General features: G+C 56.0%; 4 protein-coding genes across 4 annotated transcripts; all 4 read right to left on the reverse strand.

Annotated features, from left to right (window-relative positions):
• Window positions 1-390: 390 nt before the first annotated feature.
• LOC136286231 (acrosin-like) lies at window positions 391-2,645 on the reverse strand. Its single transcript, XM_066177587.1, has 5 exons — window positions 2,575-2,645; window positions 2,083-2,316; window positions 1,503-1,768; window positions 1,087-1,232; window positions 391-579 (listed from the first exon to the last, which is right to left on the reverse strand). The coding sequence occupies exons 1-5, from the start codon at window positions 2,643-2,645 to the stop codon at window positions 391-393; spliced, it is 906 nt and encodes a 301-aa protein (XP_066033684.1).
• A 4,630-nt stretch (window positions 2,646-7,275) lies between these two features.
• On the reverse strand, window positions 7,276-9,529 carry LOC136286232 (acrosin-like). The gene is made up of 5 exons (XM_066177588.1): window positions 9,459-9,529; window positions 8,967-9,200; window positions 8,387-8,652; window positions 7,971-8,116; window positions 7,276-7,464 (listed from the first exon to the last, which is right to left on the reverse strand). The coding sequence occupies exons 1-5, from the start codon at window positions 9,527-9,529 to the stop codon at window positions 7,276-7,278; spliced, it is 906 nt and encodes a 301-aa protein (XP_066033685.1).
• Window positions 9,530-14,159: 4,630 nt separating this feature from the next.
• Window positions 14,160-16,411, reverse strand: LOC136286233 (acrosin-like). Its single transcript, XM_066177589.1, has 5 exons — window positions 16,341-16,411; window positions 15,849-16,082; window positions 15,269-15,534; window positions 14,853-14,998; window positions 14,160-14,348 (listed from the first exon to the last, which is right to left on the reverse strand). The coding sequence occupies exons 1-5, from the start codon at window positions 16,409-16,411 to the stop codon at window positions 14,160-14,162; spliced, it is 906 nt and encodes a 301-aa protein (XP_066033686.1).
• A 4,630-nt stretch (window positions 16,412-21,041) lies between these two features.
• Window positions 21,042-23,293, reverse strand: LOC136286234 (acrosin-like). The gene is made up of 5 exons (XM_066177592.1): window positions 23,223-23,293; window positions 22,731-22,964; window positions 22,151-22,416; window positions 21,735-21,880; window positions 21,042-21,230 (listed from the first exon to the last, which is right to left on the reverse strand). The coding sequence occupies exons 1-5, from the start codon at window positions 23,291-23,293 to the stop codon at window positions 21,042-21,044; spliced, it is 906 nt and encodes a 301-aa protein (XP_066033689.1).
• Window positions 23,294-27,923: the final 4,630 nt, after the last annotated feature.

A 27,923-nucleotide genomic window follows, 5' to 3' on the forward strand; every position in this document is an offset into this window, starting at 1 on the left:
TTGTCCTATCCCCTTCCTGGGCTTGGCGTACCGGCTTCCTCCAGCCCATGGTGGCTCAGAGCCCTCTGCTCTCTGACCAGGCACACTGGTGCTCTTTGGAGCCACTCTGTCCCTTCGTGCCTCAGGCTCATTCTGCAGGTGCCGAATGTGGCACTTGTTGCCCTTCCCAGGAATTGGAATGACACTGAAAAGACGGCTCCCTGTGAACAAAGGGAACTTTATTTCAACAGTTAGGTCAACTCCAGTGTTTGCCTGCACACAGGAGAGAAATGGGGGCGGGGCAGAGCAGGGTTTTGGCACTGAGGCTGCCTTTGGATCAGCAGGCATTGCCCCAGCAGGAGATGGTCGCGGTGCACTGCAGCCTGCCCTGGATCCTGCCTGTCCTGCTGCTCAGGAAGCCCTTTCAGCTGTGTGGAACGCACGGATGTTGTAGTCAATCCAGTGATAGAAGTGCCGAGTGGAGGTGTAGATTCCAGGCCGCTTTGGTCTGGCGCAGCCTTCTCCCCAGCTGGTTAAGCCGACAACCCACCAGTACTCAGCGGTGTTGTCCTTGCACATGAGAGGACCACCACTGTCACCCTGCAATAGAGCAGAGAGGATTAAGGTGGCCTTGAGTGGCCCCTGCCAGCACTGGGGCTGTCTCCTCTTCTCTCACAGCCCCTGCCAGAACTGTATTCCAGGCAGAGGAAGGCTTTCCTCAGAGGCTGGAGCCTCCAGAGCCCTGGCTGTGAATGGCTTGGGGTCCTGGAGGGTAGGGCTCTCTCTGTCCTCTCTGCACAAGGCAGGAGTCCTGGATGTGCAGAGGATGGATGTTTGGCACCAGGATCTCTGCGCTGCCAAGACCACCAGCTGGGCTGTCTGGGCTTTCTGGCACAAGGGGGGCACTGGGCAAGTAGGAGTGGATGGGGAGGGTGTAGGAAGCCCCCCCAGCAGCTGGGGGCGGGGGGGGGGGGGGGGGGGGAGCTGGGGCTGGGAGGGTGACCGGGCGAACTGGCCGGGGCAAAGCAGACCCTGGGCGGTGTTTGGGCAGTGCTGCCAGGGCTGCTGGTGCTGCTGGGGGCTGAGAGGCTCGTGACACATTCATACCTGGCAGGTGTCGATGGTGCCCTGTGGGTAACCAGCGCACAAGTTGTAGGGGTGGACTTGCCCTGCATACCAGGCTGTGCTGTTGCAGAGCTGGGAATTGATGAGCTGGACCTTGGCCTCCTGCAGGCGACCACTTGAACCTTGAGCTGGGAGCAGAGAAAGCAATAAGCCCTCAGCATCCCCGTGTCAGTTCTCCTTGCCTGTCTGAGGGGAGGAATCCCTGTCCCTTGGGCACGGCTTTCCCTCTGCAGAGGCACTGGGGCATGGTGTCCCTGCTTCCTGCCTTTGGGGAGCAGGCCAGGCCCACCTCTGCACCGGGGTACGTCCTTCAGCCTGGCTTCGGTCTCTGCTGTGAGGAAGCCCAAACCCTCTCCCCAGTGCACTTAGCTGGCTCACGTTTCACTCCTGGAACTCACCTCTTGCAGTGGTGGAACCCCAGCCAGCGATCCAGCAGTTGTCGAGCTTTGAGACTTCTAGGGCGGGGTCAGCCAGACAGGCCAGCTGGATGTAGGCGCTGCACTGGACAGAACCGTCCAGTTGCAGCAGGGCAATGTCGTAGCTGAAGTCGGCACGCCTGTAGTAGGGGTGAACCACCACCTGCTTCACGTTGCGAACTACAGCCCCAGGGCCCCGCTGAGTGAACTCGGTAGCTCCAAGCACCACATACAGCATGCTGATGTCACTGGAAAGAAGACGGAGAGAGGGCTGAGAGGGAGCAGGGCCACGTAGCACAGCAGCCCAGCGGCTGCCTCTCCTCTGCTTGGCAAGGCAGAGAGAGCGCAGTGCTCTGGCAGGTGCGAGTGCCCTCGCACACATTGGGCTGGGGGAATGTCGAGCTGGAGGCTGCTAGGAAGCCTTGGCACAAGCCCAGGCTTCTCCTGAGCACTGTGGCGGCTGGGCTGCCTGAGAGGAAAGGGGATGGGAGTAGCAGGTGGTGCTGCTGACAGGGCACCTGCTGGTGTAGCGAGGGTGTCCCCATTCCCTAGTCTGCCTTACTCTAACTTGTCGAAGCAGTGGGCCGCTGTGAGGACCCAATCGGCAGTGATGAGAGACCCTCCACACCAATGGCCCAGGCCTGGATGTTGGATGCTGACAATCCAGGGCCAGGATGCTTCCAGAGCGCCTACTCCACCCACAACGCGCGTCATGCCGTAGTCGTAAGCTTCGTTGCCGGTGGAATAAGTCGTGGAGCTGTAGTCGGGTTGCGGAGCGCGGAGGCCGCAGGAACCTCTGCAAGCAGAAAGTCATTTCCACGCTGCTGCGTGGCCTGCTGTGGCTCAGGCTGAAGCTCAGCCCTCTGCCCTCCCCACAAGGGTTTGCGGGCACAGCAGGCCAGGGAAGCCCACGGGATGTTTGTCTGTCCAAGGAACTGAGGCTTCCCCGTGGTGGGTGGGAGGCTGTGGGCCAGCCATGGGGGCCAGGCGGGTCCCCTCCAGGGAAGGCCTCAAGTGTTGCCATGGCTCCCTCCCAGGGCCTGGGGCCACTTACCCGCAGGGGTACGGTATGCCGTGGGCCAGCCCGGCCACGGTCAGCAGGACGAGGAGGCCGAGCCAATTCATGGCTGCCAGAGGCACGTGTCAGCTGCAAGCACTGAGGGCTCCGTGCAGCAGCACAGCCACAGCCGCAGTGCCCGGCAGCAGCCGCGCTGCCCGTGGTGCCCTCGGCCCCGGGGCTGATGTCACTGAGGGCTGGGTTCCGTGTTTGGGGCGCTGTGGGGGCCTGTGCAACCGGGGCCCACTGGGGGAGGGGCAACACTGAATCCATCAGCCATGGAATGGTTTGGGGTGGAAGGGAGCTTGGAAATCACATAGCTCTGACTTCCTGCCATTGGTAGGGATGGATAGTTTGTACTGGAGAAGTTTGCTCTTCTGAGCCTGGCTCAGAAGCTGCCGTTGAACAATCTGAGGGAGGATGGGACACTGAAGTACTAAGTCTTCATCAACAGGACCTGACTGAGGCAGGAACAAGAGCTCTTGATCAAAAGTTGGCCTCTGCGTGAACCTGCCAACCAAATGTTATCGAGATCCGCTCCTCGGCAAAACGTGGATTTGCCTTTCCCTAATCAGAAACTGGACAAGGCCACATCTGGCCTTCTTTTGGGATGTAGGATCACAGACAACTTCCTTGGTTCCTCCTGGAGTCCTCCAAGGCCTTGGGAGCATCCCAAGAGGAGAAAAAAAACCAGATGCCCCTGCACTAGATGTTATGGTAGCTTGTTTATTCAACAGTATAAAGGTGGGCCTCTCTCACAGCCCAGTCAGAAACCTCCTTGCCTGTAGGGGAAGGCACCTGCGGGATTTCCCAGTTGGCTGGGAGCGGTTCTCCAGTCCTTCACTGTGACTGCCACTGGCTTCCCCCACTTGATGGGCAGACCTGCATGATGGTCAAGGATTAGGGTAACTTGTGATGTGTCTTTCTTCATCACTGTAGGCAGTCTTTTATAGTAATGATTAGGTGCATTGCTTAGCTTATCCTTTTCCCATTGGTTGCGGTTTTGAATTGCAGTAAATGACATTTATTCCTGAAGTTGGTGTCTGCGTCTTCTGTGCTGACCTTGCCTACATGAAAAACAGGCATCCACAGCTGCTCTGGGCAACCCATGCCAGTATCCGTGCAGCCTCACAGTCAAGAATTTCTTCCCAATATCTCGTATGAAGCCACCCTCTGTCACTGTAAAGCCATCGCCCTTGTCCTTTGAGGACCTGCCCCTGTAAGAAGGGCTGCTCTCTGCTGCTTTCTTTAGGCCCCTCTTCTTGCAGGATGAGGCTGCGCAGTCTCTGAGGCCAGCAGCTGCTGAGGAATCCATTTGGGGCAGGGAGCTGGTTGTGCGGCTGCAGTGCCAGCTGCAGATTGAGCTCTGGCTGGTGGGAGTCTGGGACCAGAGACTGCCACCCTTTGCATGGCAGAGGGCACAGGGTGCTGTGGCACAGGCCAGGGATTTGAACGGACCCTGAGTGCTGCAGCAGGAGCCGGTGGCTCTTTATGGAATGTGACATCTGTGAGTCTGCTGGGGCAAAGAGCCCTGAGGTTGAATGGGTACGGATACCCGCTCTGACTGGCTGAGAGCGGTGTGGGGAGGGAATCAAACGGGTCACCCATCAGCTTGTTGCAGTCACCTGTGCCTCTGGAATGGTCACACAGGGGAGATCCCTCAGCATTTTGGCAGCCCAGATGGGACCGAAGGACAGTCCTGCTGGAGCCTCCGTCCTGTCACAGCAGGTACTGCTGAGTTCACCTGGGATCTTTAGAGCAAGAAGGAGCCATGGGAGGAGTGTTCTAATTCCATGCGCAGAGTCTGTGTAAATTATAAGCATGGAATTGAGCCTCTCTCTTGTGGCGGCATTTGCTGCAGATTTGGTGAAGTCAGGGGTAGCGGGTGAAGAAGGTGCGCCCAGCACGATCAGTGTAAGGTGGCCACGGAGGAGTTGTGGGGGCCCCCGTAAGTTGTGAGGTAGAGGGGCTCGAGTCTCTGCTTGAAGGCTTTTGCAGACAGGCACAGGGAGAACCTTGCGTCCCTCGTGCCGCAAAATGGGTGCTAGAGCACACACAGAAGGGGGTGGAAATCCCTTCTTGGCATGCAGAAGAGGGTTTCACATGCATCCAGGTGTCTGATGTGATGGGAAATATCCCTGTTTTAGGTGAGGACATGTCTGTGGCCAAAGTTGTAGAGAACTGGGAGAAACTCTTATGGGCAGCAGAATTTTGCACAACAAGGTCGTGCCAGGATGATTGGGCAGCTCTAAGCTTGTCTCCCCTCTGGGCAGGGTAATGATCAGCCCCAACCCTGAGTGACACTCTTGGACTCGGTGTCTTTAGTGAGCAGGCAGCCCCTGAAATTTGCTTCAGCAAAGATTTGAAGAATCTTATGCCAGGGTGGCGGGGCCAAGTACAGATGTGGCATGATTGTTCTCAGCACGGCCCATCTTGATTAACACAAAGGGAAGAATGCCACATGCCGTGAGACAGGACTCCGTTTGCCTGGAACCCAAGAAGAATGTCCAGAAGCGGACGGAGTGACACCTAGCCCAAGGCATTTTGAAGCCTTCCATTAATGCGGGCGTTCAGAGCTGCGACGGCTAGCTCGGTCCCGAACACGCATTAATGGGTACAACTCCGGTACCTTCTTGCTGTGTGAGCCCTGGCCCTCAGGCAGAAGTGTGGCTTCGGTGTGGAAGAAAGGCAGACTCTCACGTGGGTGACAAGATGGGTCTATTGCTGCCAGCTGGCCAGGTGAAAAATGACTTCTCTGGGCTCTCCTTGACCTTAAGTACCAGGGGTGTGGAAAGGGGCAGGGATTAGCCCAGGACCAATACCATGTGGGGTGGGAGTTACCAAGACAAAAAGACAGCACACAGGGCATCTGATACATAATACAGGGCGGGGAAGTCAGAGGCTCTGCCAATCACCCCAGCCCCCCACCGGAGTCTGGGCAGGGTTGCAGGGAGATGGGCAGGAGCCACAACTAGGGAAAAACCAAAGGGGTTAGAACACGGGCTAATCTGGAACAAACCATTCTGCATAAAATTGCACAGTAATAATTTTCGCACCGCAACATTCCATTATATTTAGAAAGTCAATGTTCGCTTGCCTTCACCTGGAACAGACAGCAACTGCCTTCAACAAGTCTTCCCCATGGCATTATGCCATCATTTTTTCTTTGCCCGTCCCAGCACCCCAAATATTGAGGTTTGACTGAAAAGAGTCTAAATTCTGGGGCAAATTTGAACCGTTTGTAGAGGATTTGTTAATTAGTGAGTCGAGATAAGAAGGTTCTTGCCCATCCTGTGGTGCTTATGTGCAGCACTCAGACAAAGAAGCACAGCAAGCTGCAGTTTGTGTCTGTGCAGCTGGATCTTTGACTGCTCCTTCTCTCCGTTTGCCAGACTTACACAGCAGCCTCATCTTCCTTGACTCCTCCCTGTCTCTGCCTTTTGTCTCCTCCCAAATATGGAGCCACGCCCAGGGATCTTTTTCCCATGGCTCCCAGGCTTGGCCCTCCCTGCCTGTGAGCAGCCTTGCTGTTGCAGCTGCTGTTGGCCCACTCACTTTGGCCTTCCAGGGCATTCCTGGTGTGCTCTCCTGCTGTTTCTGCCAGGTTCCTCTCCCCAGAATGAGCCCAGCTCTTCCTTTGAATATCTGTGAAGTGTGACCGCCTAGCACATCAGTCCCCCTTTACTCCCTGTGAACTCTGGCTCTGCCTTAGGGCACTGGTGATGCCTTGAGCTTTAGCTTTCGTATTTTTAGGTTCTGTGCTGCTTCGGGGTGTAGTTCTGAGCCTCGCATTAAGTGCCAGTAGGCTCTTTTTATAGAGGAAGCAGACAAACAAATCCTTTTCCTGCTGAGGACCGAGGGCAACTTTCAGGCCAACAGCATAAACAACAGCAGACTGAAGAGAGAAAACAAGAAGGATGAGACCCCACCAGCTGAAGCTGTAATTGGACAATTAAACCCCAATATGCAAATGGACCAAAACCTATAAAAACGTAAGATCTTGTGACCCGTCAGCCATTTTGTGGCCATTATTTGTCCAACTTTGTGGATAGCCCCGATCAGGCTCCTGTCCTGGCCAAGGTGGATTCTGCAGGCCTTTCAAGAAATACCTACTTTATTTTTTTATCTCTGTCCAATCTCTGTTTCACGTCAGCCTTCCCAGCCATCACTGGCAGTCCACTCAGGAGGCAGGAGTTTCCCTTGTCATGCTTGGGACTGTCTCTGGTCTCTTCTCTTTGCCCAAGCTTACACCGGGCCCTAAATCATCAGCCCATGGGCATTTGAGCACTGTCCCCAAGGTGTCTGCTTTTGTCCTATCCCCTTCCTGGGCTTGGCGTACCGGCTTCCTCCAGCCCATGGTGGCTCAGAGCCCTCTGCTCTCTGACCAGGCACACTGGTGCTCTTTGGAGCCACTCTGTCCCTTCGTGCCTCAGGCTCATTCTGCAGGTGCCGAATGTGGCACTTGTTGCCCTTCCCAGGAATTGGAATGACACTGAAAAGACGGCTCCCTGTGAACAAAGGGAACTTTATTTCAACAGTTAGATCAACTCCAGTGTTTGCCTGCACACAGGAGAGAAATGGGGGCGGGGCAGAGCAGGGTTTTGGCACTGAGGCTGCCTTTGGATCAGCAGGCATTGCCCCAGCAGGAGATGGTCGCGGTGCACTGCAGCCTGCCCTGGATCCTGCCTGTCCTGCTGCTCAGGAAGCCCTTTCAGCTGTGTGGAACGCACGGATGTTGTAGTCAATCCAGTGATAGAAGTGCCGAGTGGAGGTGTAGATTCCAGGCCGCTTTGGTCTGGCGCAGCCTTCTCCCCAGCTGGTTAAGCCAACAACCCACCAGTACTCAGCGGTGTTGTCCTTGCACATGAGAGGACCACCACTGTCACCCTGCAATAGAGCAGAGAGGATTAAGGTGGCGTTGAGTGGCCCCTGCCAGCACTGGGGCTGTCTCCTCTTCTCTCACAGCCCCTGCCAGAACTGTATTCCAGGCAGAGGAAGGCTTTCCTCAGAGGCTGGAGCCTCCAGAGCCCTGGCTGTGAATGGCTTGGGGTCCTGGAGGGTAGGGCTCTCTCTGTCCTCTCTGCACAAGGCAGGAGTCCTGGATGTGCAGAGGATGGATGTTTGGCACCAGGATCTCTGCGCTGCCAAGACCACCAGCTGGGCTGTCTGGGCTTTCTGGCACAAGGGGGGCACTGGGCAAGTAGGAGTGGATGGGGAGGGTGTAGGAAGCCCCCCCAGCAGCTGGGGGCGGGGGGGGGGGGGGGGGGGAGTTGGGGCTGGGAGGGTGACCGGGCGAACTGGCCGGGGCAAAGCAGACCCTGGGCGGTGTTTGGGCAGTGCTGCCAGGGCTGCTGGTGCTGCTGGGGGCTGAGAGGCTCGTGACACATTCATACCTGGCAGGTGTCGATGGTGCCCTGTGGGTAACCAGCGCACAAGTTGTAGGGGTGGACTTGCCCTGCATACCAGGCTGTGCTGTTGCAGAGCTGGGAATTGATGAGCTGGACCTTGGCCTCCTGCAGGCGACCACTTGAACCTTGAGCTGGGAGCAGAGAAAGCAATAAGCCCTCAGCATCCCCGTGTCAGTTCTCCTTGCCTGTCTGAGGGGAGGAATCCCTGTCCCTTGGGCACGGCTTTCCCTCTGCAGAGGCACTGGGGCATGGTGTCCCTGCTTCCTGCCTTTGGGGAGCAGGCCAGGCCCACCTCTGCACCGGGGTACGTCCTTCAGCCTGGCTTCGGTCTCTGCTGTGAGGAAGCCCAAACCCTCTCCCCAGTGCACTTAGCTGACTCAGGTTTCACTCCTGGAACTCACCTCTTGCAGTGGTGGAACCCCAGCCAGCGATCCAGCAGTTGTCGAGCTTTGAGACTTCTAGGGCGGGGTCAGCCAGACAGGCCAGCTGGATGTAGGCGCTGCACTGGACAGAACCGTCCAGTTGCAGCAGGGCAATGTCGTAGCTGAAGTCGGCACGCCTGTAGTAGGGGTGAACCACCACCTGCTTCACGTTGCGAACTACAGCCCCAGGGCCCCGCTGAGTGAACTCGGTAGCTCCAAGCACCACATACAGCATGCTGATGTCACTGGAAAGAAGACGGAGAGAGGGCTGAGAGGGAGCAGGGCCACGTACCACAGCAGCCCAGCGGCTGCCTCTCCTCTGCTTGGCAAGGCAGAGAGGGCGCAGTGCTCTGGCAGGTGCGAGTGCCCTCGCACACATTGGGCTGGGGGAATGTCGAGCTGGAGGCTGCTAGGAAGCCTTGGCACAAGCCCAGGCTTCTCCTGAGCACTGTGGCGGCTGGGCTGCCTGAGAGGAAAGGGGATGGGAGTAGCAGGTGGTGCTGCTGACAGGGCACCTGCTGGTGTAGCGAGGGTGTCCCCATTCCCTAGTCTGCCTTACTCTAACTTGTCGAAGCAGTGGGCCGCTGTGAGGACCCAATCGGCAGTGATGAGAGACCCTCCACACCAATGGCCCAGGCCTAGATGTTGGATGCTGACGATCCAGGGCCAGGATGCTTCCAGAGCGCCTACTCCACCCACAACGCGCGTCATGCCGTAGTCGTAAGCTTCGTTGCCGGTGGAATAAGTCGTGGAGCTGTAGTCGGGTTGCGGAGCGCGGAGGCCGCAGGAACCTCTGCAAGCAGAAAGTCATTTCCACGCTGCTGCGTGGCCTGCTGTGGCTCAGGCTGAAGCTCAGCCCTCTGCCCTCCCCACAAGGGTTTGCGGGCACAGCAGGCCAGGGAAGCCCACGGGATGTTTGTCTGTCCAAGGAACTGAGGCTTCCCCGTGGTGGGTGGGAGGCTGTGGGCCAGCCATGGGGGCCAGGCGGGTCCCCTCCAGGGAAGGCCTCAAGTGTTGCCATGGCTCCCTCCCAGGGCCTGGGGCCACTTACCCGCAGGGGTACGGTATGCCGTGGGCCAGCCCGGCCACGGTCAGCAGGACGAGGAGGCCGAGCCAATTCATGGCTGCCAGAGGCACATGTCAGCTGCAAGCACTGAGGGCTCCGTGCAGCAGCACAGCCACAGCCGCAGTGCCCGGCAGCAGCCGCGCTGCCCGTGGTGCCCTCGGCCCCGGGGCTGATGTCACTGAGGGCTGGGTTCCGTGTTTGGGGCGCTGTGGGGGCCTGTGCAACCGGGGCCCACTGGGGGAGGGGCAACACTGAATCCATCAGCCATGGAATGGTTTGGGGTGGAAGGGAGCTTGGAAATCACATAGCTCTGACTTCCTGCCATTGGTAGGGATGGATAGTTTGTACTGGAGAAGTTTGCTCTTCTGAGCCTGGCTCAGAAGCTGCCGTTGAACAATCTGAGGGAGGATGGGACACTGAAGTACTAAGTCTTCATCAACAGGACCTGACTGAGGCAGGAACAAGAGCTCTTGATCAAAAGTTGGCCTCTGCGTGAACCTGCCAACCAAATGTTATCGAGATCCGCTCCTCGGCAAAACGTGGATTTGCCTTTCCCTAATCAGAAACTGGACAAGGCCACATCTGGCCTTCTTTTGGGATGTAGGATCACAGACAACTTCCTTGGTTCCTCCTGGAGTCCTCCAAGGCCTTGGGAGCATCCCAAGAGGAGAAAAAAAACCAGATGCCCCTGCACTAGATGTTATGGTAGCTTGTTTATTCAACAGTATAAAGGTGGGCCTCTCTCACAGCCCAGTCAGAAACCTCCTTGCCTGTAGGGGAAGGCACCTGCGGGATTTCCCAGTTGGCTGGGAGCGGTTCTCCAGTCCTTCACTGTGACTGCCACTGGCTTCCCCCACTTGATGGGCAGACCTGCATGATGGTCAAGGATTAGGGTAACTTGTGATGTGTCTTTCTTCATCACTGTAGGCAGTCTTTTATAGTAATGATTAGGTGCATTGCTTAGCTTATCCTTTTCCCATTGGTTGCGGTTTTGAATTGCAGTAAATGACATTTATTCCTGAAGTTGGTGTCTGCGTCTTCTGTGCTGACCTTGCCTACATGAAAAACAGGCATCCACAGCTGCTCTGGGCAACCCATGCCAGTATCCGTGCAGCCTCACAGTCAAGAATTTCTTCCCAATATCTCGTATGAAGCCACCCTCTGTCACTGTAAAGCCATTGCCCTTGTCCTTTGAGGACCTGCCCCTGTAAGAAGGGCTGCTCTCTGCTGCTTTCTTTAGGCCCCTCTTCTTGCAGGATGAGGCTGCGCAGTCTCTGAGGCCAGCAGCTGCTGAGGAATCCATTTGGGGCAGGGAGCTGGTTGTGCGGCTGCAGTGCCAGCTGCAGATTGAGCTCTGGCTGGTGGGAGTCTGGGACCAGAGACTGCCACCCTTTGCATGGCAGAGGGCACAGGGTGCTGTGGCACAGGCCAGGGATTTGAACGGACCCTGAGTGCTGCAGCAGGAGCCGGTGGCTCTTTATGGAATGTGACATCTGTGAGTCTGCTGGGGCAAAGAGCCCTGAGGTTGAATGGGTACGGATACCCGCTCTGACTGGCTGAGAGCGGTGTGGGGAGGGAATCAAACGGGTCACCCATCAGCTTGTTGCAGTCACCTGTGCCTCTGGAATGGTCACACAGGGGAGATCCCTCAGCATTTTGGCAGCCCAGATGGGACCGAAGGACAGTCCTGCTGGAGCCTCCGTCCTGTCACAGCAGGTACTGCTGAGTTCACCTGGGATCTTTAGAGCAGGAAGGAGCCATGGGAGGAGTGTTCTAATTCCATGCGCAGAGTCTGTGTAAATTATAAGCATGGAATTGAGCCTCTCTCTTGTGGCGGCATTTGCTGCAGATTTGGTGAAGTCATGGGTAGCGGGTGAAGAAGGTGCGCGCAGCACGATCAGTGTAAGGTGGCCACGGAGGAGTTGTGGAGGCCCCCGTAAGTTGTGAGGTAGAGGGGCTCGAGTCTCTGCTTGAAGGCTTTTGCAGACAGGCACAGGGAGAACCTTGCGTCCCTCGTGCCGCAAAATGGGTGCTAGAGCACACACAGAAGGGGGTGGAAATCCCTTCTTGGCATGCAGAAGAGGGTTTCACATGCATCCAGGTGTCTGATGTGATGGGAAATATCCCTGTTTTAGGTGAGGACATGTCTGTGGCCAAAGTTGTAGAGAACTGGGAGAAACTCTTATGGGCAGCAGAATTTTGCACAACAAGGTCGTGCCAGGATGATTGGGCAGCTCTAAGCTTGTCTCCCCTCTGGGCAGGGTAATGACCAGCCCCAACCCTGAGTGACACTCTTGGACTCGGTGTCTTTAGTGAGCAGGCAGCCCCTGAAATTTGCTTCAGCAAAGATTTGAAGAATCTTATGCCAGGGTGGCGGGGCCAAGTACAGATGTGGCATGATTGTTCTCAGCACGGCCCATCTTGATTAACACAAAGGGAAGAATGCCACATGCCGTGAGACAGGACTCCGTTTGCCTGGAACCCAAGAAGAATGTCCAGAAGCGGACGGAGTGACACCTAGCCCAAGGCATTTTGAAGCCTTCCATTAATGCGGGCGTTCAGAGCTGCGACGGCTAGCTCGGTCCCGAACACGCATTAATGGGTACAACTCCGGTACCTTCTTGCTGTGTGAGCCCTGGCCCTCAGGCAGAAGTGTGGCTTCGGTGTGGAAGAAAGGCAGACTCTCACGTGGGTGACAAGATGGGTCTATTGCTGCCAGCTGGCCAGGTGAAAAATGACTTCTCTGGGCTCTCCTTGACCTTAAGTACCAGGGGTGTGGAAAGGGGCAGGGATTAGCCCAGGACCAATACCATGTGGGGTGGGAGTTACCAAGACAAAAAGACAGCACACAGGGCATCTGATACATAATACAGGGCGGGGAAGTCAGAGGCTCTGCCAATCACCCCAGCCCCCCACCGGAGTCTGGGCAGGGTTGCAGGGAGATGGGCAGGAGCCACAACTAGGGAAAAACCAAAGGGGTTAGAACACGGGCTAATCTGGAACAAACCATTCTGCATAAAATTGCACAGTAATAATTTTCGCACCGCAACATTCCATTATATTTAGAAAGTCAATGTTCGCTTGCCTTCACCTGGAACAGACAGCAACTGCCTTCAACAAGTCTTCCCCATGGCATTATGCCATCATTTTTTCTTTGCCCGTCCCAGCACCCCAAATATTGAGGTTTGACTGAAAAGAGTCTAAATTCTGGGGCAAATTTGAACCGTTTGTAGAGGATTTGTTAATTAGTGAGTCGAGATAAGAAGGTTCTTGCCCATCCTGTGGTGCTTATGTGCAGCACTCAGACAAAGAAGCACAGCAAGCTGCAGTTTGTGTCTGTGCAGCTGGATCTTTGACTGCTCCTTCTCTCCGTTTGCCAGACTTACACAGCAGCCTCATCTTCCTTGACTCCTCCCTGTCTCTGCCTTTTGTCTCCTCCCAAATATGGAGCCACGCCCAGGGATCTTTTTCCCATGGCTCCCAGGCTTGGCCCTCCCTGCCTGTGAGCAGCCTTGCTGTTGCAGCTGCTGTTGGCCCACTCACTTTGGCCTTCCAGGGCATTCCTGGTGTGCTCTCCTGCTGTTTCTGCCAGGTTCCTCTCCCCAGAATGAGCCCAGCTCTTCCTTTGAATATCTGTGAAGTGTGACCGCCTAGCACATCAGTCCCCCTTTACTCCCTGTGAACTCTGGCTCTGCCTTAGGGCACTGGTGATGCCTTGAGCTTTAGCTTTCGTATTTTTAGGTTCTGTGCTGCTTCGGGGTGTAGTTCTGAGCCTCGCATTAAGTGCCAGTAGGCTCTTTTTATAGAGGAAGCAGACAAACAAATCCTTTTCCTGCTGAGGACCGAGGGCAACTTTCAGGCCAACAGCATAAACAACAGCGGACTGAAGAGAGAAAACAAGAAGGATGAGACCCCACCAGCTGAAGCTGTAATTGGACAATTAAACCCCAATATGCAAATGGACCAAAACCTATAAAAACGTAAGATCTTGTGACCCGTCAGCCATTTTGTGGCCATTATTTGTCCAACTTTGTGGATAGCCCCGATCAGGCTCCTGTCCTGGCCAAGGTGGATTCTGGAGGCCTTTCAAGAAATACCTACTTTATTTTTTTATCTCTGTCCAATCTCTGCTTCACGTCAGCCTTCCCAGCCATCACTGGCAGTCCACTCAGGAGGCAGGAGTTTCCCTTGTCATGCTTGGGACTGTCTCTGGTCTCTTCTCTTTGCCCAAGCTTACACCGGGCCCTAAATCATCAGCCCATGGGCATTTGAGCACTGTCCCCAAGGTGTCTGCTTTTGTCCTATCCCCTTCCTGGGCTTGGCGTACCGGCTTCCTCCAGCCCATGGTGGCTCAGAGCCCTCTGCTCTCTGACCAGGCACACTGGTGCTCTTTGGAGCCACTCTGTCCCTTCGTGCCTCAGGCTCATTCTGCAGGTGCCGAATGTGGCACTTGTTGCCCTTCCCAGGAATTGGAATGACACTGAAAAGACGGCTCCCTGTGAACAAAGGGAACTTTATTTCAACAGTTAGATCAACTCCAGTGTTTGCCTGCACACAGGAGAGAAATGGGGGCGGGGCAGAGCAGGGTTTTGGCACTGAGGCTGCCTTTGGATCAGCAGGCATTGCCCCAGCAGGAGATGGTCGCGGTGCACTGCAGCCTGCCCTGGATCCTGCCTGTCCTGCTGCTCAGGAAGCCCTTTCAGCTGTGTGGAACGCACGGATGTTGTAGTCAATCCAGTGATAGAAGTGCCGAGTGGAGGTGTAGATTCCAGGCCGCTTTGGTCTGGCGCAGCCTTCTCCCCAGCTGGTTAAGCCGACAACCCACCAGTACTCAGCGGTGTTGTCCTTGCACATGAGAGGACCACCACTGTCACCCTGCAATAGAGCAGAGAGGATTAAGGTGGTGTTGAGTGGCCCCTGCCAGCACTGGGGCTGTCTCCTCTTCTCTCACAGCCCCTGCCAGAACTGTATTCCAGGCAGAGGAAGGCTTTCCTCAGAGGCTGGAGCCTCCAGAGCCCTGGCTGTGAATGGCTTGGGGTCCTGGAGGGTAGGGCTCTCTCTGTCCTCTCTGCACAAGGCAGGAGTCCTGGATGTGCAGAGGATGGATGTTTGGCACCAGGATCTCTGCGCTGCCAAGACCACCAGCTGGGCTGTCTGGGCTTTCTGGCACAAGGGGGGCACTGGGCAAGTAGGAGTGGATGGGGAGGGTGTAGGAAGCCCCCCCAGCAGCTGGGGGCGGGGGGGGGGGGGGGGGAGCTGGGGCTGGGAGGGTGACCGGGCGAACTGGCCGGGGCAAAGCAGACCCTGGGCGGTGTTTGGGCAGTGCTGCCAGGGCTGCTGGTGCTGCTGGGGGCTGAGAGGCTCGTGACACATTCATACCTGGCAGGTGTCGATGGTGCCCTGTGGGTAACCAGCGCACAAGTTGTAGGGGTGGACTTGCCCTGCATACCAGGCTGTGCTGTTGCAGAGCTGGGAATTGATGAGCTGGACCTTGGCCTCCTGCAGGCGACCACTTGAACCTTGAGCTGGGAGCAGAGAAAGCAATAAGCCCTCAGCATCCCCGTGTCAGTTCTCCTTGCCTGTCTGAGGGGAGGAATCCCTGTCCCTTGGGCACGGCTTTCCCTCTGCAGAGGCACTGGGGCATGGTGTCCCTGCTTCCTGCCTTTGGGGAGCAGGCCAGGCCCACCTCTGCACCGGGGTACGTCCTTCAGCCTGGCTTCGGTCTCTGCTGTGAGGAAGCCCAAACCCTCTCCCCAGTGCACTTAGCTGACTCAGGTTTCACTCCTGGAACTCACCTCTTGCAGTGGTGGAACCCCAGCCAGCGATCCAGCAGTTGTCGAGCTTTGAGACTTCTAGGGCGGGGTCAGCCAGACAGGCCAGCTGGATGTAGGCGCTGCACTGGACAGAACCGTCCAGTTGCAGCAGGGCAATGTCGTAGCTGAAGTCGGCACGCCTGTAGTAGGGGTGAACCACCACCTGCTTCACGTTGCGAACTACAGCCCCAGGGCCCCGCTGAGTGAACTCGGTAGCTCCAAGCACCACATACAGCATGCTGATGTCACTGGAAAGAAGACGGAGAGAGGGCTGAGAGGGAGCAGGGCCACGTACCACAGCAGCCCAGCGGCTGCCTCTCCTCTGCTTGGCAAGGCAGAGAGGGCGCAGTGCTCTGGCAGGTGCGAGTGCCCTCGCACACATTGGGCTGGGGGAATGTCGAGCTGGAGGCTGCTAGGAAGCCTTGGCACAAGCCCAGGCTTCTCCTGAGCACTGTGGCGGCTGGGCTGCCTGAGAGGAAAGGGGATGGGAGTAGCAGGTGGTGCTGCTGACAGGGCACCTGCTGGTGTAGCGAGGGTGTCCCCATTCCCTAGTCTGCCTTACTCTAACTTGTCGAAGCAGTGGGCCGCTGTGAGGACCCAATCGGCAGTGATGAGAGACCCTCCACACCAATGGCCCAGGCCTAGATGTTGGATGCTGACGATCCAGGGCCAGGATGCTTCCAGAGCGCCTACTCCACCCACAACGCGCGTCATGCCGTAGTCGTAAGCTTCGTTGCCGGTGGAATAAGTCGTGGAGCTGTAGTCGGGTTGCGGAGCGCGGAGGCCGCAGGAACCTCTGCAAGCAGAAAGTCATTTCCACGCTGCTGCGTGGCCTGCTGTGGCTCAGGCTGAAGCTCAGCCCTCTGCCCTCCCCACAAGGGTTTGCGGGCACAGCAGGCCAGGGAAGCCCACGGGATGTTTGTCTGTCCAAGGAACTGAGGCTTCCCCGTGGTGGGTGGGAGGCTGTGGGCCAGCCATGGGGGCCAGGCGGGTCCCCTCCAGGGAAGGCCCCAAGTGTTGCCATGGCTCCCTCCCAGGGCCTGGGGCCACTTACCCGCAGGGGTACGGTATGCCGTGGGCCAGCCCGGCCACGGTCAGCAGGACGAGGAGGCCGAGCCAATTCATGGCTGCCAGAGGCACGTGTCAGCTGCAAGCACTGAGGGCTCCGTGCAGCAGCACAGCCACAGCCGCAGTGCCCGGCAGCAGCCGCGCTGCCCGTGGTGCCCTCGGCCCCGGGGCTGATGTCACTGAGGGCTGGGTTCCGTGTTTGGGGCGCTGTGGGGGCCTGTGCAACCGGGGACCACTGGGGGAGGGGCAACACTGAATCCATCAGCCATGGAATGGTTTGGGGTGGAAGGGAGCTTGGAAATCACATAGCTCTGATATCCTGCCATTGGTAGGGATGGATAGTTTGTACTGGAGAAGTTTGCTCTTCTGAGCCTGGCTCAGAAGCTGCCGTTGAACAATCTGAGGGAGGATGGGACACTGAAGTACTAAGTCTTCATCAACAGGACCTGACTGAGGCAGGAACAAGAGCTCTTGATCAAAAGTTGGCCTCTGCGTGAACCTGCCAACCAAATGTTATCGAGATCCGCTCCTCGGCAAAACGTGGATTTGCCTTTCCCTAATCAGAAACTGGACAAGGCCACATCTGGCCTTCTTTTGGGATGTAGGATCACAGACAACTTCCTTGGTTCCTCCTGGAGTCCTCCAAGGCCTTGGGAGCATCCCAAGAGGAGAAAAAAAACCAGATGCCCCTGCACTAGATGTTATGGTAGCTTGTTTATTCAACAGTATAAAGGTGGGCCTCTCTCACAGCCCAGTCAGAAACCTCCTTGCCTGTAGGGGAAGGCACCTGCGGGATTTCCCAGTTGGCTGGGAGCGGTTCTCCAGTCCTTCACTGTGACTGCCACTGGCTTCCCCCACTTGATGGGCAGACCTGCATGATGGTCAAGGATTAGGGTAACTTGTGATGTGTCTTTCTTCATCACTGTAGGCAGTCTTTTATAGTAATGATTAGGTGCATTGCTTAGCTTATCCTTTTCCCATTGGTTGCGGTTTTGAATTGCAGTAAATGACATTTATTCCTGAAGTTGGTGTCTGCGTCTTCTGTGCTGACCTTGCCTACATGAAAAACAGGCATCCACAGCTGCTCTGGGCAACCCATGCCAGTATCCGTGCAGCCTCACAGTCAAGAATTTCTTCCCAATATCTCGTATGAAGCCACCCTCTGTCACTGTAAAGCCATTGCCCTTGTCCTTTGAGGACCTGCCCCTGTAAGAAGGGCTGCTCTCTGCTGCTTTCTTTAGGCCCCTCTTCTTGCAGGATGAGGCTGCGCAGTCTCTGAGGCCAGCAGCTGCTGAGGAATCCATTTGGGGCAGGGAGCTGGTTGTGCGGCTGCAGTGCCAGCTGCAGATTGAGCTCTGGCTGGTGGGAGTCTGGGACCAGAGACTGCCACCCTTTGCATGGCAGAGGGCACAGGGTGCTGTGGCACAGGCCAGGGATTTGAACGGACCCTGAGTGCTGCAGCAGGAGCCGGTGGCTCTTTATGGAATGTGACATCTGTGAGTCTGCTGGGGCAAAGAGCCCTGAGGTTGAATGGGTACGGATACCCGCTCTGACTGGCTGAGAGCGGTGTGGGGAGGGAATCAAACGGGTCACCCATCAGCTTGTTGCAGTCACCTGTGCCTCTGGAATGGTCACACAGGGGAGATCCCTCAGCATTTTGGCAGCCCAGATGGGACCGAAGGACAGTCCTGCTGGAGCCTCCGTCCTGTCACAGCAGGTACTGCTGAGTTCACCTGGGATCTTTAGAGCAGGAAGGAGCCATGGGAGGAGTGTTCTAATTCCATGCGCAGAGTCTGTGTAAATTATAAGCATGGAATTGAGCCTCTCTCTTGTGGCGGCATTTGCTGCAGATTTGGTGAAGTCATGGGTAGCGGGTGAAGAAGGTGCGCGCAGCACGATCAGTGTAAGGTGGCCACGGAGGAGTTGTGGAGGCCCCCGTAAGTTGTGAGGTAGAGGGGCTCGAGTCTCTGCTTGAAGGCTTTTGCAGACAGGCACAGGGAGAACCTTGCGTCCCTCGTGCCGCAAAATGGGTGCTAGAGCACACACAGAAGGGGGTGGAAATCCCTTCTTGGCATGCAGAAGAGGGTTTCACATGCATCCAGGTGTCTGATGTGATGGGAAATATCCCTGTTTTAGGTGAGGACATGTCTGTGGCCAAAGTTGTAGAGAACTGGGAGAAACTCTTATGGGCAGCAGAATTTTGCACAACAAGGTCGTGCCAGGATGATTGGGCAGCTCTAAGCTTGTCTCCCCTCTGGGCAGGGTAATGACCAGCCCCAACCCTGAGTGACACTCTTGGACTCGGTGTCTTTAGTGAGCAGGCAGCCCCTGAAATTTGCTTCAGCAAAGATTTGAAGAATCTTATGCCAGGGTGGCGGGGCCAAGTACAGATGTGGCATGATTGTTCTCAGCACGGCCCATCTTGATTAACACAAAGGGAAGAATGCCACATGCCGTGAGACAGGACTCCGTTTGCCTGGAACCCAAGAAGAATGTCCAGAAGCGGACGGAGTGACACCTAGCCCAAGGCATTTTGAAGCCTTCCATTAATGCGGGCGTTCAGAGCTGCGACGGCTAGCTCGGTCCCGAACACGCATTAATGGGTACAACTCCGGTACCTTCTTGCTGTGTGAGCCCTGGCCCTCAGGCAGAAGTGTGGCTTCGGTGTGGAAGAAAGGCAGACTCTCACGTGGGTGACAAGATGGGTCTATTGCTGCCAGCTGGCCAGGTGAAAAATGACTTCTCTGGGCTCTCCTTGACCTTAAGTACCAGGGGTGTGGAAAGGGGCAGGGATTAGCCCAGGACCAATACCATGTGGGGTGGGAGTTACCAAGACAAAAAGACAGCACACAGGGCATCTGATACATAATACAGGGCGGGGAAGTCAGAGGCTCTGCCAATCACCCCAGCCCCCCACCGGAGTCTGGGCAGGGTTGCAGGGAGATGGGCAGGAGCCACAACTAGGGAAAAACCAAAGGGGTTAGAACACGGGCTAATCTGGAACAAACCATTCTGCATAAAATTGCACAGTAATAATTTTCGCACCGCAACATTCCATTATATTTAGAAAGTCAATGTTCGCTTGCCTTCACCTGGAACAGACAGCAACTGCCTTCAACAAGTCTTCCCCATGGCATTATGCCATCATTTTTTCTTTGCCCGTCCCAGCACCCCAAATATTGAGGTTTGACTGAAAAGAGTCTAAATTCTGGGGCAAATTTGAACCGTTTGTAGAGGATTTGTTAATTAGTGAGTCGAGATAAGAAGGTTCTTGCCCATCCTGTGGTGCTTATGTGCAGCACTCAGACAAAGAAGCACAGCAAGCTGCAGTTTGTGTCTGTGCAGCTGGATCTTTGACTGCTCCTTCTCTCCGTTTGCCAGACTTACACAGCAGCCTCATCTTCCTTGACTCCTCCCTGTCTCTGCCTTTTGTCTCCTCCCAAATATGGAGCCACGCCCAGGGATCTTTTTCCCATGGCTCCCAGGCTTGGCCCTCCCTGCCTGTGAGCAGCCTTGCTGTTGCAGCTGCTGTTGGCCCACTCACTTTGGCCTTCCAGGGCATTCCTGGTGTGCTCTCCTGCTGTTTCTGCCAGGTTCCTCTCCCCAGAATGAGCCCAGCTCTTCCTTTGAATATCTGTGAAGTGTGACCGCCTAGCACATCAGTCCCCCTTTACTCCCTGTGAACTCTGGCTCTGCCTTAGGGCACTGGTGATGCCTTGAGCTTTAGCTTTCGTATTTTTAGGTTCTGTGCTGCTTCGGGGTGTAGTTCTGAGCCTCGCATTAAGTGCCAGTAGGCTCTTTTTATAGAGGAAGCAGACAAACAAATCCTTTTCCTGCTGAGGACCGAGGGCAACTTTCAGGCCAACAGCATAAACAACAGCGGACTGAAGAGAGAAAACAAGAAGGATGAGACCCCACCAGCTGAAGCTGTAATTGGACAATTAAACCCCAATATGCAAATGGACCAAAACCTATAAAAACGTAAGATCTTGTGACCCGTCAGCCATTTTGTGGCCATTATTTGTCCAACTTTGTGGATAGCCCCGATCAGGCTCCTGTCCTGGCCAAGGTGGATTCTGGAGGCCTTTCAAGAAATACCTACTTTATTTTTTTATCTCTGTCCAATCTCTGCTTCACGTCAGCCTTCCCAGCCATCACTGGCAGTCCACTCAGGAGGCAGGAGTTTCCCTTGTCATGCTTGGGACTGTCTCTGGTCTCTTCTCTTTGCCCAAGCTTACACCGGGCCCTAAATCATCAGCCCATGGGCATTTGAGCACTGTCCCCAAGGTGTCTGCTTTTGTCCTATCCCCTTCCTGGGCTTGGCGTACCGGCTTCCTCCAGCCCATGGTGGCTCAGAGCCCTCTGCTCTCTGACCAGGCACACTGGTGCTCTTTGGAGCCACTCTGTCCCTTCGTGCCTCAGGCTCATTCTGCAGGTGCCGAATGTGGCACTTGTTGCCCTTCCCAGGAATTGGAATGACACTGAAAAGACGGCTCCCTGTGAACAAAGGGAACTTTATTTCAACAGTTAGATCAACTCCAGTGTTTGCCTGCACACAGGAGAGAAATGGGGGCGGGGCAGAGCAGGGTTTTGGCACTGAGGCTGCCTTTGGATCAGCAGGCATTGCCCCAGCAGGAGATGGTCGCGGTGCACTGCAGCCTGCCCTGGATCCTGCCTGTCCTGCTGCTCAGGAAGCCCTTTCAGCTGTGTGGAACGCACGGATGTTGTAGTCAATCCAGTGATAGAAGTGCCGAGTGGAGGTGTAGATTCCAGGCCGCTTTGGTCTGGCGCAGCCTTCTCCCCAGCTGGTTAAGCCGACAACCCACCAGTACTCAGCGGTGTTGTCCTTGCACATGAGAGGACCACCACTGTCACCCTGCAATAGAGCAGAGAGGATTAAGGTGGTGTTGAGTGGCCCCTGCCAGCACTGGGGCTGTCTCCTCTTCTCTCACAGCCCCTGCCAGAACTGTATTCCAGGCAGAGGAAGGCTTTCCTCAGAGGCTGGAGCCTCCAGAGCCCTGGCTGTGAATGGCTTGGGGTCCTGGAGGGTAGGGCTCTCTCTGTCCTCTCTGCACAAGGCAGGAGTCCTGGATGTGCAGAGGATGGATGTTTGGCACCAGGATCTCTGCGCTGCCAAGACCACCAGCTGGGCTGTCTGGGCTTTCTGGCACAAGGGGGGCACTGGGCAAGTAGGAGTGGATGGGGAGGGTGTAGGAAGCCCCCCCAGCAGCTGGGGGCGGGGGGGGGGGGGGGGGAGCTGGGGCTGGGAGGGTGACCGGGCGAACTGGCCGGGGCAAAGCAGACCCTGGGCGGTGTTTGGGCAGTGCTGCCAGGGCTGCTGGTGCTGCTGGGGGCTGAGAGGCTCGTGACACATTCATACCTGGCAGGTGTCGATGGTGCCCTGTGGGTAACCAGCGCACAAGTTGTAGGGGTGGACTTGCCCTGCATACCAGGCTGTGCTGTTGCAGAGCTGGGAATTGATGAGCTGGACCTTGGCCTCCTGCAGGCGACCACTTGAACCTTGAGCTGGGAGCAGAGAAAGCAATAAGCCCTCAGCATCCCCGTGTCAGTTCTCCTTGCCTGTCTGAGGGGAGGAATCCCTGTCCCTTGGGCACGGCTTTCCCTCTGCAGAGGCACTGGGGCATGGTGTCCCTGCTTCCTGCCTTTGGGGAGCAGGCCAGGCCCACCTCTGCACCGGGGTACGTCCTTCAGCCTGGCTTCGGTCTCTGCTGTGAGGAAGCCCAAACCCTCTCCCCAGTGCACTTAGCTGACTCAGGTTTCACTCCTGGAACTCACCTCTTGCAGTGGTGGAACCCCAGCCAGCGATCCAGCAGTTGTCGAGCTTTGAGACTTCTAGGGCGGGGTCAGCCAGACAGGCCAGCTGGATGTAGGCGCTGCACTGGACAGAACCGTCCAGTTGCAGCAGGGCAATGTCGTAGCTGAAGTCGGCACGCCTGTAGTAGGGGTGAACCACCACCTGCTTCACGTTGCGAACTACAGCCCCAGGGCCCCGCTGAGTGAACTCGGTAGCTCCAAGCACCACATACAGCATGCTGATGTCACTGGAAAGAAGACGGAGAGAGGGCTGAGAGGGAGCAGGGCCACGTACCACAGCAGCCCAGCGGCTGCCTCTCCTCTGCTTGGCAAGGCAGAGAGGGCGCAGTGCTCTGGCAGGTGCGAGTGCCCTCGCACACATTGGGCTGGGGGAATGTCGAGCTGGAGGCTGCTAGGAAGCCTTGGCACAAGCCCAGGCTTCTCCTGAGCACTGTGGCGGCTGGGCTGCCTGAGAGGAAAGGGGATGGGAGTAGCAGGTGGTGCTGCTGACAGGGCACCTGCTGGTGTAGCGAGGGTGTCCCCATTCCCTAGTCTGCCTTACTCTAACTTGTCGAAGCAGTGGGCCGCTGTGAGGACCCAATCGGCAGTGATGAGAGACCCTCCACACCAATGGCCCAGGCCTAGATGTTGGATGCTGACGATCCAGGGCCAGGATGCTTCCAGAGCGCCTACTCCACCCACAACGCGCGTCATGCCGTAGTCGTAAGCTTCGTTGCCGGTGGAATAAGTCGTGGAGCTGTAGTCGGGTTGCGGAGCGCGGAGGCCGCAGGAACCTCTGCAAGCAGAAAGTCATTTCCACGCTGCTGCGTGGCCTGCTGTGGCTCAGGCTGAAGCTCAGCCCTCTGCCCTCCCCACAAGGGTTTGCGGGCACAGCAGGCCAGGGAAGCCCACGGGATGTTTGTCTGTCCAAGGAACTGAGGCTTCCCCGTGGTGGGTGGGAGGCTGTGGGCCAGCCATGGGGGCCAGGCGGGTCCCCTCCAGGGAAGGCCCCAAGTGTTGCCATGGCTCCCTCCCAGGGCCTGGGGCCACTTACCCGCAGGGGTACGGTATGCCGTGGGCCAGCCCGGCCACGGTCAGCAGGACGAGGAGGCCGAGCCAATTCATGGCTGCCAGAGGCACGTGTCAGCTGCAAGCACTGAGGGCTCCGTGCAGCAGCACAGCCACAGCCGCAGTGCCCGGCAGCAGCCGCGCTGCCCGTGGTGCCCTCGGCCCCGGGGCTGATGTCACTGAGGGCTGGGTTCCGTGTTTGGGGCGCTGTGGGGGCCTGTGCAACCGGGGACCACTGGGGGAGGGGCAACACTGAATCCATCAGCCATGGAATGGTTTGGGGTGGAAGGGAGCTTGGAAATCACATAGCTCTGATATCCTGCCATTGGTAGGGATGGATAGTTTGTACTGGAGAAGTTTGCTCTTCTGAGCCTGGCTCAGAAGCTGCCGTTGAACAATCTGAGGGAGGATGGGACACTGAAGTACTAAGTCTTCATCAACAGGACCTGACTGAGGCAGGAACAAGAGCTCTTGATCAAAAGTTGGCCTCTGCGTGAACCTGCCAACCAAATGTTATCGAGATCCGCTCCTCGGCAAAACGTGGATTTGCCTTTCCCTAATCAGAAACTGGACAAGGCCACATCTGGCCTTCTTTTGGGATGTAGGATCACAGACAACTTCCTTGGTTCCTCCTGGAGTCCTCCAAGGCCTTGGGAGCATCCCAAGAGGAGAAAAAAAACCAGATGCCCCTGCACTAGATGTTATGGTAGCTTGTTTATTCAACAGTATAAAGGTGGGCCTCTCTCACAGCCCAGTCAGAAACCTCCTTGCCTGTAGGGGAAGGCACCTGCGGGATTTCCCAGTTGGCTGGGAGCGGTTCTCCAGTCCTTCACTGTGACTGCCACTGGCTTCCCCCACTTGATGGGCAGACCTGCATGATGGTCAAGGATTAGGGTAACTTGTGATGTGTCTTTCTTCATCACTGTAGGCAGTCTTTTATAGTAATGATTAGGTGCATTGCTTAGCTTATCCTTTTCCCATTGGTTGCGGTTTTGAATTGCAGTAAATGACATTTATTCCTGAAGTTGGTGTCTGCGTCTTCTGTGCTGACCTTGCCTACATGAAAAACAGGCATCCACAGCTGCTCTGGGCAACCCATGCCAGTATCCGTGCAGCCTCACAGTCAAGAATTTCTTCCCAATATCTCGTATGAAGCCACCCTCTGTCACTGTAAAGCCATTGCCCTTGTCCTTTGAGGACCTGCCCCTGTAAGAAGGGCTGCTCTCTGCTGCTTTCTTTAGGCCCCTCTTCTTGCAGGATGAGGCTGCGCAGTCTCTGAGGCCAGCAGCTGCTGAGGAATCCATTTGGGGCAGGGAGCTGGTTGTGCGGCTGCAGTGCCAGCTGCAGATTGAGCTCTGGCTGGTGGGAGTCTGGGACCAGAGACTGCCACCCTTTGCATGGCAGAGGGCACAGGGTGCTGTGGCACAGGCCAGGGATTTGAACGGACCCTGAGTGCTGCAGCAGGAGCCGGTGGCTCTTTATGGAATGTGACATCTGTGAGTCTGCTGGGGCAAAGAGCCCTGAGGTTGAATGGGTACGGATACCCGCTCTGACTGGCTGAGAGCGGTGTGGGGAGGGAATCAAACGGGTCACCCATCAGCTTGTTGCAGTCACCTGTGCCTCTGGAATGGTCACACAGGGGAGATCCCTCAGCATTTTGGCAGCCCAGATGGGACCGAAGGACAGTCCTGCTGGAGCCTCCGTCCTGTCACAGCAGGTACTGCTGAGTTCACCTGGGATCTTTAGAGCAGGAAGGAGCCATGGGAGGAGTGTTCTAATTCCATGCGCAGAGTCTGTGTAAATTATAAGCATGGAATTGAGCCTCTCTCTTGTGGCGGCATTTGCTGCAGATTTGGTGAAGTCATGGGTAGCGGGTGAAGAAGGTGCGCGCAGCACGATCAGTGTAAGGTGGCCACGGAGGAGTTGTGGAGGCCCCCGTAAGTTGTGAGGTAGAGGGGCTCGAGTCTCTGCTTGAAGGCTTTTGCAGACAGGCACAGGGAGAACCTTGCGTCCCTCGTGCCGCAAAATGGGTGCTAGAGCACACACAGAAGGGGGTGGAAATCCCTTCTTGGCATGCAGAAGAGGGTTTCACATGCATCCAGGTGTCTGATGTGATGGGAAATATCCCTGTTTTAGGTGAGGACATGTCTGTGGCCAAAGTTGTAGAGAACTGGGAGAAACTCTTATGGGCAGCAGAATTTTGCACAACAAGGTCGTGCCAGGATGATTGGGCAGCTCTAAGCTTGTCTCCCCTCTGGGCAGGGTAATGACCAGCCCCAACCCTGAGTGACACTCTTGGACTCGGTGTCTTTAGTGAGCAGGCAGCCCCTGAAATTTGCTTCAGCAAAGATTTGAAGAATCTTATGCCAGGGTGGCGGGGCCAAGTACAGATGTGGCATGATTGTTCTCAGCACGGCCCATCTTGATTAACACAAAGGGAAGAATGCCACATGCCGTGAGACAGGACTCCGTTTGCCTGGAACCCAAGAAGAATGTCCAGAAGCGGACGGAGTGACACCTAGCCCAAGGCATTTTGAAGCCTTCCATTAATGCGGGCGTTCAGAGCTGCGACGGCTAGCTCGGTCCCGAACACGCATTAATGGGTACAACTCCGGTACCTTCTTGCTGTGTGAGCCCTGGCCCTCAGGCAGAAGTGTGGCTTCGGTGTGGAAGAAAGGCAGACTCTCACGTGGGTGACAAGATGGGTCTATTGCTGCCAGCTGGCCAGGTGAAAAATGACTTCTCTGGGCTCTCCTTGACCTTAAGTACCAGGGGTGTGGAAAGGGGCAGGGATTAGCCCAGGACCAATACCATGTGGGGTGGGAGTTACCAAGACAAAAAGACAGCACACAGGGCATCTGATACATAATACAGGGCGGGGAAGTCAGAGGCTCTGCCAATCACCCCAGCCCCCCACCGGAGTCTGGGCAGGGTTGCAGGGAGATGGGCAGGAGCCACAACTAGGGAAAAACCAAAGGGGTTAGAACACGGGCTAATCTGGAACAAACCATTCTGCATAAAATTGCACAGTAATAATTTTCGCACCGCAACATTCCATTATATTTAGAAAGTCAATGTTCGCTTGCCTTCACCTGGAACAGACAGCAACTGCCTTCAACAAGTCTTCCCCATGGCATTATGCCATCATTTTTTCTTTGCCCGTCCCAGCACCCCAAATATTGAGGTTTGACTGAAAAGAGTCTAAATTCTGGGGCAAATTTGAACCGTTTGTAGAGGATTTGTTAATTAGTGAGTCGAGATAAGAAGGTTCTTGCCCATCCTGTGGTGCTTATGTGCAGCACTCAGACAAAGAAGCACAGCAAGCTGCAGTTTGTGTCTGTGCAGCTGGATCTTTGACTGCTCCTTCTCTCCGTTTGCCAGACTTACACAGCAGCCTCATCTTCCTTGACTCCTCCCTGTCTCTGCCTTTTGTCTCCTCCCAAATATGGAGCCACGCCCAGGGATCTTTTTCCCATGGCTCCCAGGCTTGGCCCTCCCTGCCTGTGAGCAGCCTTGCTGTTGCAGCTGCTGTTGGCCCACTCACTTTGGCCTTCCAGGGCATTCCTGGTGTGCTCTCCTGCTGTTTCTGCCAGGTTCCTCTCCCCAGAATGAGCCCAGCTCTTCCTTTGAATATCTGTGAAGTGTGACCGCCTAGCACATCAGTCCCCCTTTACTCCCTGTGAACTCTGGCTCTGCCTTAGGGCACTGGTGATGCCTTGAGCTTTAGCTTTCGTATTTTTAGGTTCTGTGCTGCTTCGGGGTGTAGTTCTGAGCCTCGCATTAAGTGCCAGTAGGCTCTTTTTATAGAGGAAGCAGACAAACAAATCCTTTTCCTGCTGAGGACCGAGGGCAACTTTCAGGCCAACAGCATAAACAACAGCGGACTGAAGAGAGAAAACAAGAAGGATGAGACCCCACCAGCTGAAGCTGTAATTGGACAATTAAACCCCAATATGCAAATGGACCAAAACCTATAAAAACGTAAGATCTTGTGACCCGTCAGCCATTTTGTGGCCATTATTTGTCCAACTTTGTGGATAGCCCCGATCAGGCTCCTGTCCTGGCCAAGGTGGATTCTGGAGGCCTTTCAAGAAATACCTACTTTATTTTTTTATCTCTGTCCAATCTCTGCTTCACGTCAGCCTTCCCAGCCATCACTGGCAGTCCACTCAGGAGGCAGGAGTTTCCCTTGTCATGCTTGGGACTGTCTCTGGTCTCTTCTCTTTGCCCAAGCTTACACCGGGCCCTAAATCATCAGCCCATGGGCATTTGAGCACTGTCCCCAAGGTGTCTGCTTTTGTCCTATCCCCTTCCTGGGCTTGGCGTACCGGCTTCCTCCAGCCCATGGTGGCTCAGAGCCCTCTGCTCTCTGACCAGGCACACTGGTGCTCTTTGGAGCCACTCTGTCCCTTCGTGCCTCAGGCTCATTCTGCAGGTGCCGAATGTGGCACTTGTTGCCCTTCCCAGGAATTGGAATGACACTGAAAAGACGGCTCCCTGTGAACAAAGGGAACTTTATTTCAACAGTTAGATCAACTCCAGTGTTTGCCTGCACACAGGAGAGAAATGGGGGCGGGGCAGAGCAGGGTTTTGGCACTGAGGCTGCCTTTGGATCAGCAGGCATTGCCCCAGCAGGAGATGGTCGCGGTGCACTGCAGCCTGCCCTGGATCCTGCCTGTCCTGCTGC

The sequence above is a fragment of the Chamaea fasciata genome, unplaced genomic scaffold (genome assembly GCF_029207755.1).
Source record: "Chamaea fasciata isolate MVZ Bird 193981 ecotype frontalis unplaced genomic scaffold, bChaFas1.0.hap1 SCAF_3, whole genome shotgun sequence".
NCBI lineage: Eukaryota > Metazoa > Chordata > Aves > Passeriformes > Sylviidae > Chamaea > Chamaea fasciata.